This window comes from Daktulosphaira vitifoliae, unplaced genomic scaffold (genome assembly GCF_025091365.1).
Source record: "Daktulosphaira vitifoliae isolate Bord-2020 unplaced genomic scaffold, ASM2509136v1 Scaffold_2, whole genome shotgun sequence".
Classification (NCBI taxonomy): domain Eukaryota; kingdom Metazoa; phylum Arthropoda; class Insecta; order Hemiptera; family Phylloxeridae; genus Daktulosphaira; species Daktulosphaira vitifoliae.
In genome coordinates, this window is record NW_026099573.1 from 11,346,416 (window position 1) to 11,360,076 (window position 13,661).

Consider the following 13,661-nt stretch of genomic DNA (forward strand, 5'->3'; position numbering starts at 1 on the left):
AAATAAAATGGAATTATTTATCGAAAAGTAATTACTATTAGTTTCAATAATTTTCTGCTTTAAAAACAACTAATATTTTGACTTTAAAATTGAATTAATCGTTAATTAAGGAAACTTCCTGAAGCAGACTACATTTTGAACATGAATTAGACAAAAGTTGAATCTTATTAGGCAGAAAATTGAAATAACAAGTTAAAATATTTAGGTAACAAATGTATTGGATTACCAACACAAAATATGTGTTGTACGCTCATGAAATTCCAAAAAATATTAATATCCGACAAACTTCTTCTGACTTGGAAAGAGTTATTATGAACTTACATAAGGTCAGTATATAAATATGAAACTTAAAACTTCATTAGGAAGATAAATAAAATTTTTAAGAAATATTTTTGAGATGTGAATATTTAGAGAATTATGGAGATAACCGTAAAATACGGTTATACTGAATTGCACCAAAATAAAAATATCTTATACAGTATTTTTAGTGTTCAAGTGATAATTTTTCGAGCATAAAATACTTAGACATAGCGTGTAGTTTGCATTAACATATTATAGACTCTACACGTTTCTTTTAGGACTTTTCTTTAGGTGTAATGTTACACTTAGGGTACAAAAGTACTCTATTTTCGGCACCACAGATATGAAAAAAATAAATTGTTAACAAATTTAAAGTAGTGAGATATTAACGTACTCTGAGTTATGTTTAGCAGTAAAAATTTCAATGGTTTATTTGATGTGATTTTTTTTAACTAATAAAAATATGCAGATGTTTGTATCAAGTAACTCTAATTGCTTGTGCAATCATAACAAAATTTAATTCATGGTTTTGTATTTCTTAGTGAAGATTGTAAGTGTCAGTGTTTTTATTATGTCTTCCTTTTTGAAACACTTCAGCCTTTTAGGAAATCTGGTCAAGCGTATCCATACACCGGTCTTCTTAGTCTATATACTACAGGATGGTGTAGGTTTTAATGGTACGTGGAATTGGAATGTTTTGAAAACGGTAGAGCGATTTTTGATGGGATCCGTCTGTTGCTGCAGGAGACAGCGCGAGGAAATCCCTTGTATTTTTCCGGGCCAGTTGGCTAATTCCCTATTTGAGCGCGCCTTTTCTTTTCTGTTTTCCCTACTTTTATGCCGATCCGGGAGTTTTCCAAATAGAGACAAGGGGCGGACGCATCGCCCTCGTTTATGACTCGCGCCGACGTGTTTGTATGCGGGTCAAACGTGGCAGCGTTTTAATCTCTCCCAACAGAGGCGGTAGTTTCAAAGCGCGTTATATTTACACTACCCTTTTTCCTAAATGTATTCCTATCATTTTGATTTTCATTTTTGTTGACAAAAACAATACGCGGCATACATAAAAAATAATGTTTGAATGAATTTCATTAGTTTAACTCTTCAAAAAAATAAAAATGAAATTTGATAAACATATTTTATTTCATTGCGAAGTCTCAACTTTATATGAAATATAAATTTGAATATTATGATGACACCAAAAGGGTAAAAAAAATAGATTTATTCGATGATAGTATCTCTTACTGTCATATAAAGCGGTTCTAATAAAAACATGCTCACGCATAAATTAGTATGGTTAACGGCTTAAAAAATGGAAAATCAATGAGTTTAATGACGTGTTTGTAATTAGATAAATGCAAAGTAAAAAATGATCGATTATAACAGAAATTTGTGCTTTATTTAGTTACTTTTAAATTTGAAGTAATTGTAACGATAATAATGATCAATAATAATTATAATTTCTGTTGAAGAGTAATTTATTAACGCCTTATATAGACGGATATACGAATGTGTCAGAGAGTATTTACACATCCACAGATTTGTGCAATTTTATATATTTTTTAAGCTGGCGAGCTAAAAAAAAAAGTCATCAAAATTGTTTAAAACTTTTAGTGGCCTCTTGTGAATTTATATTAATTTTAGCACCCTTAACATTTTGATTGAGTATGCGCCTATGGTATGCTGTGTAAGTGTAAGAAAAAAAGTTTTCCTTGTGTTAAAAATGCTTTCCCCTAATAATAGGTTAATCATGCGTGTATATACATTTTGATATATTTATGTGTGTGTTTATATGATAGTAGTTGAGAAAAAGAAAGGAGAGGGCGAGCACGTAGTCAGGAAATTAATCCGATTCTTCATTGTATGCGATTATGTTGTAATGAAAAAAAGAACACGACGGTCTCTATTGAGAAGTCCCTTTAGTTTTGATGTAATTTTGTAGAGCTATTCAAAATCGGCTTCTATTTTAGTTCTGAGTAGAACCCAATAAACGATGTATGTTTGTCTGTCCGGTAATTGTGAACTACACACTAGGGTTTTGCTTGGGGTCGTTTTCGACAATAATATTTTACCCTCATTGAGTTTTAGTTGTTGTTATTTTTTAACTTAGTAGTATTTGTGCCCTCTCTTTTCATTACACCATAATAACACCATATTTATGTATACACCATACACAAAGGTGTTGGTGAAGTTAAATAAAAAATTAGTATTTTGAAATAACAGTATTGGCATTTTAATTCTAAGCTTCATTTTTTTCTATTTAGCAGACAAAAATGATTTAATTTAACTGATAGTCATTGAATTATTTGTAACTTTTGACATTTTGGATGATTACAATAATTGAATTTAAATCAAAACGCCAATGCCAGTTTTTATAAAACATTTTAGTATCGTGCAAAGATATTTTTAGCAGCTATTAAAATAAATTGAAAACAAAATTTTGTTTTTAATTTTGTATGGTTTTTCTGAGAATCATACTATATAATATATAGTTTTTTCATTATAATTTATATTATATTATAATATAAATTATACTGAAAAAACTTAGCACAGCGTGATTGCGGCATAATTGGGATAAGTATATATGATTGATGACAGTGATTAACATCATTATCATAAAAAAAAGTTCTATGCGAATTTGTAAAATTTTATAATTCGTATATTTGAAATTTTTCAATTTATATAATTTAATATATTATTTGATAATAAATAATTTTCTTAATTGAAAATAACGTTAAACGTTTGTTTTGACTACTGATTTCTCATAGTAGAAATAACGTCACAACAACATTTTTTTTTTAATGCGGAATTAAAATTCAAAAGCTTTAATTTGATATTTAATAGAAGTTGTCAAACTTTCCGCAAAATTTTTAAAAATTAAGCTAACAAGAAAATGTTTTTATTTTTGGATAGTTTCTTTCAAACTCTTCCTATGCTTAGCGTTTTCATAGGATTTTCAGAAAAAGTATACCAAAAGAAAGCTAATTATATCTTGTATACTTTATGAATATTTAATTTATTTAATTGTTTTTCAACAAAAGTAATAGAAGATTTAAAATGTAGACATTTTTTTTTAATACTATTTTGTACAGTAGCCTAATTTTAAGACATTTTTTTAAATTCCTAAAAATGAAGTGTTTTTTCAACATTTTGGCCTTTATAAGTTCAATTAGATTAAAATCATGTTGTTTTGACGTATTAATCATTAACACTATCATTACACAAATACCTACTTGTTTTGCATCGAGCAAAAAGTGTTAAAATTTAATTTATTTACATAAGAATTCTGCTTTTTTTTTCTATAGCAAAGTAAGTTAGATTGATTGGAAAGCATGTTATTCACAATAAAGTCTACTCTACATTCAACTAAAAAGTGTTATGCGTTTATGTTCTATTTATTATTGCTACAATGATATAAAGTAATGAAATAACGTTCAGAAAAACATAGAAAAATATATATATTTGTTACATTTTATGTAGGATACAAACGTATGATCATTTCGAGGGTGTTTTGAAAGAAATTGCTCATTCGAGTGTTAAACGGCGCCTGTCATACACATCAGTGACATTATCATAAGTAGAGGACTACTTGTCATTGAGACATAAATCCTATACTACAATACACGTCAAAAACAGATTTCCCATGAAAATTTGTAGATTAGAAAAGTGAACTGAATACGTTTTAACAGAATAGTAAAATTTTGAATTTTTATTAGAACTTGTACATTAGTGTGATTTTTATGAACTTGGTTATTTTAATTGGCTTAATAAATAGTAAACTAACCTGTTTTGACTTGGTGTTTTAATGTTGTGCCACAGTCATTAATCAAGTCTTGTAAAGGCACCCCTTTGTCAGGCAAGTCCAAATTTAATAATTTGAACATTTCTTCAGGGTGCTTAAAGTGTAATACTTTTTCTTCTCTGTCGTTGGTATCCTTAATGTAGTCAATCAATATGTCGACGACTTTTAATAAAAACTCCCTGGTAGGAGCCTGACCAGATAGATTATGTGGTAGCAAGTCTAAAAAGATTAATTATTCTTAGAATTTTACATTAATATAATATAACTTAACATAGAATAAATAAAAAATAATTATATGCTATTATTTCAACCAAATTAATATTACTTGATCTTTATATTGTTTAATTATTGAACAGTGATACTAGTGTTATCAACTTTACATTATAAAGTTGATTAATTTGTTGTAAAAACTTTGTTATCTTACTCTGATGGTTTGACTTTTGGTTTATATTGCAATTTGCAATAGGGATCAAACTGAAGACGAAGGGCTCGGATCACGTTGATAATAACAATAACAGTAGAATTTGGAGGGCGAACAAATAAGATGGGACTTGCGGGTTCTAAATCCAATAATCCATGTCATATTTTACCCGGTTTTGAATAGAGCAAAAATCAACCATGTACGCCGGATATTAAATGTGAGACCAGCCGTGAAATAAGAGTCTTTTATCCTCCATTTGTTATGGGATACGTGTGACAAGTTTCTCTCCCTCTTACCAACGTTCACATGACCCTGTTTCTATTATTTTTGTTTGCTAATGAAAGTAAGTAAACGTCATGTAAGGTAAACTTTTCACTTTATAATAAAAAAGTAAAATTGTAATTTTTTCAAGGTATATTTCGTTATTTTTGTATGTTTGAGAAATAATAAAAAGTCAATTAATAATTGTTAGTAAAGTATTTTCACAAGACTTGGAGCATTTCAATATTTTAATTAAATTTATTGATGATTTAATTTAATGAAACTGTATTATATTTTTGGTAGACAGTTAGACAGATAAAATATCAGTCAATCAATTTTATAATTACGATTATAAAATTTAATAATTATTGATATAAATAAAATAAGAATATTATGATAGTCACTGGTATTGATAATTGAATTAGAAGTTTACTTAGAATTTATTCAATCTAACAGTTGAGATATTAACTGACGCAAAAAACACTAGGAATGTTCGAATTATAAAATACAATTTTAATAATTATATAAAACATGTTTATATTTTGTAGCGAGCAAAGAAAAAATTTAATGGAATTATATATTGAACAATTATTGTTATTTTAAATTAGAGCCGGTCAATTATATTTATAGAATAATAATAGGTATTCATCAATCCTTTTCATAGGGAACTTTCCAAACTTTTACCGTTGTTCATAAACAATAAGCCGATGTCAAGTCTATCCCCTCCATTCAACCACCTGAGCCTAATAGCTGAATTAATTAGCCCTGACGGGGTGGTAAGGTTTTATTAATGACCAATCCCTGTTTGTAACGTCAGCTGCAACCAATGGGCCCTCTATGGTTTACTACCGCCCGTAAATGCCACATTTGCGACACGCGTGGACTCCCTTCCCCTCATATATAGTGTTATAAATCACAGCTCGATTGTTTTCTATAGTCTAAATTCTCGCTCCTCTCGCGCAATTTTAAAGTTATAACAGCTTAAAACGTCCATTCTATCACAAAAACTGATGAAAATTTTCTAAACAATTAACGAGATTAAAATTTTTTATTAATTTTCGATTCTTCGCTAAATAATCAGAAATTTTTATGTTAAAGTCAAATTATGTTATAAAGTTGTTTACATTATGTTTTATGTTGTTAAAAAAAAACATAATGTAACGAAATATTTTAAATACATTGGAGATAGAATTTACAAATATGCAAAATGTTCTAAGTAAAAAAATGTTTCCATTAGGTACCATGAATATTACAATTTATGTTTTAATATTTCATTTGTTAAATCTAAAGACATATTTATTTTGCTGTCTTGAGGAAACATAATATTTAAGTTATGTCGTTAACATTTTAGTTTATCGGAGTATTAATATTAAAAGATTTCTATGAAAAAAAAAATAGTTATTTATGTCTAAAAGATTCAAATATTTTGCTCAATGATATAGCTACCGTTTATTCTCTATAAATTCACTACTGTTAAAAAAAAACATTTAACAAAATATTACTCTTTTAAGTCAAAATTCTTAAAGAGAATACACTTATACAGATGAATTGTAACGAAGTTTAAACGCTTTTTTTTGTTACTTGGAAAATTTAAATATCCTCAGTTTGCCTCATTAGTACACACCCGCTCAAGGTTAGGCGATACATTTAAAAATATTGATTTCTATTGGTTAAGATTGAACAATTATGCAAAACAAAATACGATTTTGATGCAAAAAAATACTTAAAATTCAATTTAAATGTATCAAAATAAAGTGTAGTAAATTAAATATTAAACAATTTGGCAATTAATTTTTAAAATATAAACTTCAATGTAATATATGAAATTATTTTTAACGCAACAATATGAGTTTATTCAAATAGAAAGTTATATTAACTTATTTAATTATTGTATTTATTAAGTTTCTAAAAAATAAATTTGCCGCTAAAATTGTATCGTATGTTGTATAAAAAAAGTGTTATTTTTAATATCTTCATCATTTAAAATTATAATTTATTTAATTGAAACCTTCGATTCATAATAAATTATCAGCGTATACATTTTAAGATTTCAGCTTTACAAATTAAATAATTTTAGAAATATTCTTTTTATTTGTAATACTGCTCCGTTCTTAGCGTTGCATGATGAATAAAAATAATTTATAGTGCTCATTTTTTTGAAAACTACATTTTTATTTTAACAAATATTTGGCTACATACCCAAAGGCCATTTCGGTATAAAATATAACTTAATGGAATTTAATTTAAAAAGTTGTTTACATTGTTGTTATAATATGTTTATGTACATTTACGTTATTTTGTTGTATACATAAATAATTGTAAAAGTTAAAAAAATATATAATATACAGAATGATTCTTAGAACACTAGCCATTCAATGTTTTTCAAAATATTAAGCTTTTTGAAAATTTGTTTTTGGGTTTTTGTTAGTTAAACGTATATTTCCATTTATCCGTTATAAAATAATTTTAGGTTCTTCACTTATATCTCTTATATGGCTGTGAACTAAATTTATTTTTAAGACAATTTGTGCGTTAAACTAGCTTATAAAATAGAAAATGATACAATAAAGAAAATAAAGTTAACAGTCCTATAAGATATATGGGTCGGGCCTAAAAATTAAACAGATAAATAAAAATACATACGTATCTCACGAAACCCGAAAAAATAATTTTAAAAAAACCTTATATTTTAAGAGGAATTGTGTGACTAGTGTTAAAACAATCACTCTGTACACCATATTGCTATTTAAATGATTAATTAATAATTGATTTCCCATTTATTTAGTGTTGTGAAATACTAGCGGAGTACGGTAGGCCAGACCACAGTCAGCTTCAACAAAAGTGGAGTGGAGCAGTGAGAATAGTGTACTCAGTTGTTTGTTTTATTTATGTTAAAGTTGTATTAATCTAATATCGATTTATCTGTTGGAATTCTAGGGACTTTGCATGACCTATGCGTGCTTTTGTTTCAACAATCGTTCGGGCATAGGAAACATTTATTGCAATCACGTCGTATTTTGTAGTATTCGCAGAGTATCGAAACTGCGGCCGTCCGAATGAAGAATGATGACAGTAGCGAATCATCGGAGGACGATCGGACTGGCATTTTAATTAAAGTCGGTGCGTATGTCGAGGAATTTGCAATAACTCCGAAGGGCATAACAAAAGGGATTTTTTTTTTCCCATCAAAACAACTGTGGTCCGGAATGCGGCAAGGGGTGCGTTTCTCGCGTGCCCCGGATGCAGAACATCTGTTGCTGAACAGCGAAAAGTAATTTTTCACCCTCTCTGTCGTTTATGCACACACACACACATACATACACACCCTTCCGATTGCTAGTTTTTATATACAACTTACTGCCTCAGGACCGCCAAATCTTACTACCCTAGCTACGCACATTAAACACGGTATGTGTGTGTTTTATTGTTTATTATTATTATTTTTTTTTTTTAAGTATTTTAATGTCCGCGAAAGGCGTTCCATAAATCCTTAACAGACCTATTCTTTGCCGACTCGATAATTTTACTTATATGTGAGTTCCTTTTACACTAGGAAATGAAGATTTTTAAAAAACGATCTACATTTTTCATATTACATGTCTTTCTCTAATTTATTTTTTATCACAACTTATGGAACAAACATGTATTCCGCTATTAGAAATGTTAATTTTACTAGTAAATTAAAAAAAAAACTTATATCCTATAATTTTTTTATAGATTCAGTTACTATTTTCCAAAAATAAATAAAGTAAAACTATGAGCCATAACATTGAGTTTAATCTAATAAGTATTTATAAGTAGTTAAATTTATATTGTATGTTTTTTAATATCCCATTGTCCTATAATTTATTAACAATTTATAAAATAATATTTTTGTTACTGTAATAAGTTTAAAATAAAATGTTGCTTATACTTAACATAGATATAATAAATTATTTAAAATATCCAGTGAAATTTCTAACAGTTTTTCGGAAACTTTTAATAATATTACAGAATAGTAGAAATTTAATTGTCGATTGCCAGGCGTCGTTTTTCATCACTCTAAATTTATTGTAACATATTTTATTTAAAAAATATTTTATAAATACATTAGCGACTAGTCAAAAAAGACACATTATCTTATTTTAAAATATAAATTGTAGTATATGGTTTGACATAAAAAGTTCCCCAACAAATGATGCTAGTCGATCTAAATTACAAAATACTTGAACTTAGTGAAATACGATATCATAGTAATTTTAACACTAAGCCTAGAAAAAATTAACGTGAAAATCATCGATTCTCGGCGAATAAACGGATATGAGGACTTTTGGTATGTTTCAACAAATAAAAATCGAGTTAAAACGCACATTTAATTTGAATTTTTTGTTAAATAATTAATCTACTATTAATTGATGGGAAATAAATATTAAGCGTAACACATTTATATCACACTTTTATTTATAATAATTGTATATAATCAAATCGTTGATAGTGGTAAAGAAAATCGTACCACCTTGATTATTAATGTACACCCAAAGAAAAACCTCAATCAAAATTGAAAGAGAAATTTTATCAAGGGTTTATGATAATGTTTTATTAATACGAACAAAATAACTATTCTTATAAATAATTATTGTTCAAGACAAGTAAAAAATATATCATATTGATAAATATATCATTGATTCAATAGTAATGATATATTTATCAAATTGAACAATGAATTTATTATATAGATCGAGGTTTTTCTCTGGGTGTAGGACCTAATTTAGATATATTCCGTAATTTAACGGTACCAGACTTTGGCAATTTTAACGTTTGACACGGCATACAGTAAATGTTCCAAATAAAGACTTTTAGTGTCTTTTAACTCCTAGAGTCAATATTCAACAGTAAAAACTTGAATAGATTTTTCTTGACTATTATAAATACGATTTCCAAACTTAAATTGTAATTATCATATTTTGATACCCAAAAAAAAAAAAATGTTGGACGCCCTTGTTGTACAGATCATCGCAGTAAAAATGTTGTGTTAATCTGATAATAAAAGAAAACAAACCTGTAAGGATACAGATAAAGTGAATCGTCAATAAAGAGGGTTAAAATATTTTGCGCTGGTAATTTCCATATGGACGACTGAATAATCAGCGGTTATGCGATTTAAATCGACGGGCACGTGCTAGTTGGCTCACACGAATGCTTATGATGGAGATTTTATCCATTAGGAGGGACCAGGTCGGGCAGCGGTGATTTGTTGTTGCAAACAGCATCCCTCGTCCGCCACCGACACTCAAACAGACTTCTACGATGGATTTTTAACGGCTCGTTGGATAAAGCTTAGCATTAATTCAGAACTACTACTCTTTACTTCGGCCTTTGCTGTAAACTAAAAAATCGTGTTGTCTAGTGTATCTTTAGTAATTCATTACAATACTTTTTTTTCAGAAATCTCTCCGGGGGTGATAAGATCGACAAATATTTGTCGTTTAATTATTAATATATCAAGAAATAATAAAATCATAATAATTATTTCCATAAAATAAATATAGTTAGTCACATTATGATACTGGTTTTTATTCTTTACGTTTTCGTATCATCTAGTTACCCATGAAAAAGTCAAAAATACAGTTTTAAAAGAAGATTGCATAATACTTTCATCTGAGCAACATTTGTGTCAAAGTATCTCGTCGAATTAAAAATTTCCCAAGATGATAAATATTTCGGTGAAATTGACCAACTAGGATTTACTAAAGGTTACTCAAGTAACACTCTTAGGTAAAGATTATTACACGAGCTTAAATTTCAAATAATTTCATTGTAGATAGGATTTTGTATCAGACTCGCTCTGTAGGTAGAAGAATTGTCAAAACATTAATATTTAATTAATCACTTGACAATATTCGTACAGTAGGAACTTAGTATTTATAGTCACGATCAAATAATAATCATAATAATATTAATATTTTCACAACTTAGATCTAAAAAAAAATATTTTTTTCTTGAATTTTTTTTTTTGGAATTCTGGTAATAATTTAAAAATGTCAATATTTTTGTATTATTTTAGTTTACGCGCTGAAACAAATTGATTAATTTTTTTGCTACTTTGTTAGGTGAAATGCGCGGGTTCGTTTGGTTAAAAACACGTGTCATTTGTTATTCACGGTACGTGTCAATAGCGGTAAAAAAAATCAATTAATCATGACGTGTAAATAAAAGACACATTAAGCTGGGCAGTAAGTAGTCATATTAATATAAAAGAGGGGTGCCACGGCAAGACCTGACAATAATCCGGACCAGAGGAGGATGGATGAACTACACACCGCCTTCGCCAGGGACTTTGGGAGTACTTTGGCACTATAAAAGAGGTTTTGGTTTTGATAGTCTAATAAATTACTCTTCACCCCATTCCACCATAGTAGCGGTAACCCTCATCGACGAGGATTTGGGTAAGATTGATGGGAAAAGATAAATACAAAAAAATAGCGGAGTCCAAAAAAGATAGCACGAAAGGAAAAAATCCTACCACACTTAATACTCAAATATTTCACTTACCGGTATCGTTCTATTATCTGTTATAATGTTTAGTAGATCATATGACAAAAAATAATAATAATCGTATCATATGCTGAAGCATGCGTTGAACTTAAAACATCACCCTCCAATGTATTACTATGTTCACAAAAACTTTTAAAGCTTTTGTGACATGTATACCCGTATAAATATTAGATAAACATGATAATCTGGTCATTCTCAATACAAATCCTTTCAATATGATCCATAATTTACAATACTATAAGATAAAGTAAGATAGAGTACGAAATTCAACAACAAAAAGTCATAATAAAATTATATCTTATTTTAAATTAAATTATTCTAAGAATCTTTAAACCTACTGATTTTTTTTTTATACATTTTTATGTTTGAAAACAATATTAGTTTATATTCAATAACGACAATTATTTATATTCTTTAAAAACTATAATATCAATAAGGATTTAATAAAACGAATTTCAATAATAATCAGTGCCTCTCATTAAGAATTAAGGGAAATTGTATATTTGTGAAAAGATAGATAATTTTATCACGAGAAAAAAAAAAGAAATTATCAATTTTAATTCAAATAGGAAAAAAGCATAACGTGATAACAATAATATATTTAATCATTTCATTATAGATTTTCGAAAAAGAATGATTATTTATAAAGAGCCTACATTTTTCTATGGGGTTGTTAATAACCGTATTATTAGAGTAATTCACATCTCTGATACATAAAATTTGTGTGTAATATTTTTTTATTTATAAGTATTTTTAATAATTATGAATATATTTACTAAGAAATGACAGATTTTTTTATAATTAAGCTGATACAATTTATCCTTGAAATATTAAAACTATTTTGTGATATCTTAAATTATCTAAATAATTGCCAAGCCCAATTCATATAGCACATTTGACTATTTTGCCAAAAAGCTGAAAAATTAGGTCAGTAGAGCGTTAGGGCGTGTATAGAAACGCCTACTTTTGAGACTCGAACAATCAAAAAAATTAACCGTCGGTTTTCGAGAAATAGCATTTATTGAATTTTCATAAAACAAAAAAAATAAATAGAATTGTTACTTATTTAAGGTAACATCCGAGTCAATTAAAACAAGGAATAATGAATTAACTAATTTATTTCTAAAAATTAACTTCTTTGGTCATTTTATTATCAAAATTAGACTTTTTTCGTGATTGAAATTCATTTTAGAAATTTATTATACATAGTGATTTATTATAACATTTTTAAGTTTCCAGAAGTGTAAGTCTTTACAAACAAGGAAACATTTGTGACTTTGTTAGTTAAAGTTGCACATTAATCTCTACCAGTTCACCAACTACCCTAAAATAGTAAAAAAAGCTCCTTTTTTTTATCGTTTTTTTCATTGTACTATCATTTAGTATGACACAAGTTTTACAAATTAATCTTACAGAAAATTCAAAGTAATAATAATATTAATTGAATTCCGGTAATAATAAGCATATAGATTTTATAAGAGACATGCATAAGTTTTATAAAATCGCTTACCGGTATAATGAAGTGAAGCTACATCTTTAGGCAGTTGGTATTTGGACGGTTCGTCAGGTTTAGAATTCATTATGGCTGTTGTGAGCTGTAACCAGAAAAAAGAACAACCTAAAACAGACTTTTTTTGAAAATGCTATCGAAGTTTATATATTTATAATGATAAAAATAGGGAATTATTTAGGAGTAAAATAATGAATAAAAAATAATAATAATATCAATAATCATATACGCGTGCTTTTGGTAAATGCTTGTACACGTTTATATTATTGGCATGCAGTAAAGTGGCGCATTTGTAAAATGAAAAAAAATGTATTTAAAAATATCAACGGGTTTGATAGGAATATTTTTCTATTGTTTATAAATTACCAGTTATTCTGAAGTGCTTACAGTTTTGGCTACACGTTTGAGTTTTACAACGCGGCGGTAGTCGGCAGTAGAGTCGGATAGAGTTTGCCTCGCAAAGGCAAAGCTCGATGGCAAACACGCTGAAGTTGTCGTTTTGGGTGCTGGCTGTGCGTAGGCGTGAGAGGTAGCTGGGCCGAGCGCCCGCCCAGGAACTTCCGTACCCGTACCACTACAGTACGGCGTGTGCGTTATCATTATCCGTAAGGTCTATTGATTAGACAGGGTCGCACCTACATAGCTTTGTAAGGGATACGCTAACTGGTGGTAGGCATAGTTAAGTACATCGTCGCTTTTGCCAAATATTTCTTCGCACTTGAGCAGAAAATACAATAATTTTCAAAGAGTAGATGAGCAAGGTATTGTCGTTCGAAATTATTGTAACGATTTTAATTATTAATAAACAATGGCTTGTTTATATTATAAAGCAA

General features: G+C 28.3%; 1 protein-coding gene across 4 annotated transcripts in view; it reads right to left on the bottom strand.

The window, feature by feature from the left end:
- The window catches only part of LOC126897550 (glutamate decarboxylase), a 33,929-nt gene extending 20,507 nt beyond the window's left edge, over positions 1–13,422 (bottom strand). The window contains exons 1-3 of one of the 4 annotated variants that reach the window (XM_050671240.1): positions 13,216–13,422; positions 12,829–12,913; positions 4,085–4,321 (exon numbers count right to left, since the gene is read on the bottom strand). In XM_050671240.1, coding sequence (XP_050527197.1) covers positions 4,085–4,321; positions 12,829–12,898 — 307 coding nt within the window. In that variant the 5' untranslated portion in view covers positions 12,899–12,913; positions 13,216–13,422. Of the gene's footprint in view, positions 1–4,084; positions 4,322–12,828; positions 12,937–13,194 lie in introns of all 4 variants that reach the window. The other 3 variants (XM_050671236.1, XM_050671237.1, XM_050671239.1) reach the window with 3 other exon arrangements.
- Positions 13,423–13,661: the final 239 nt, after the last annotated feature.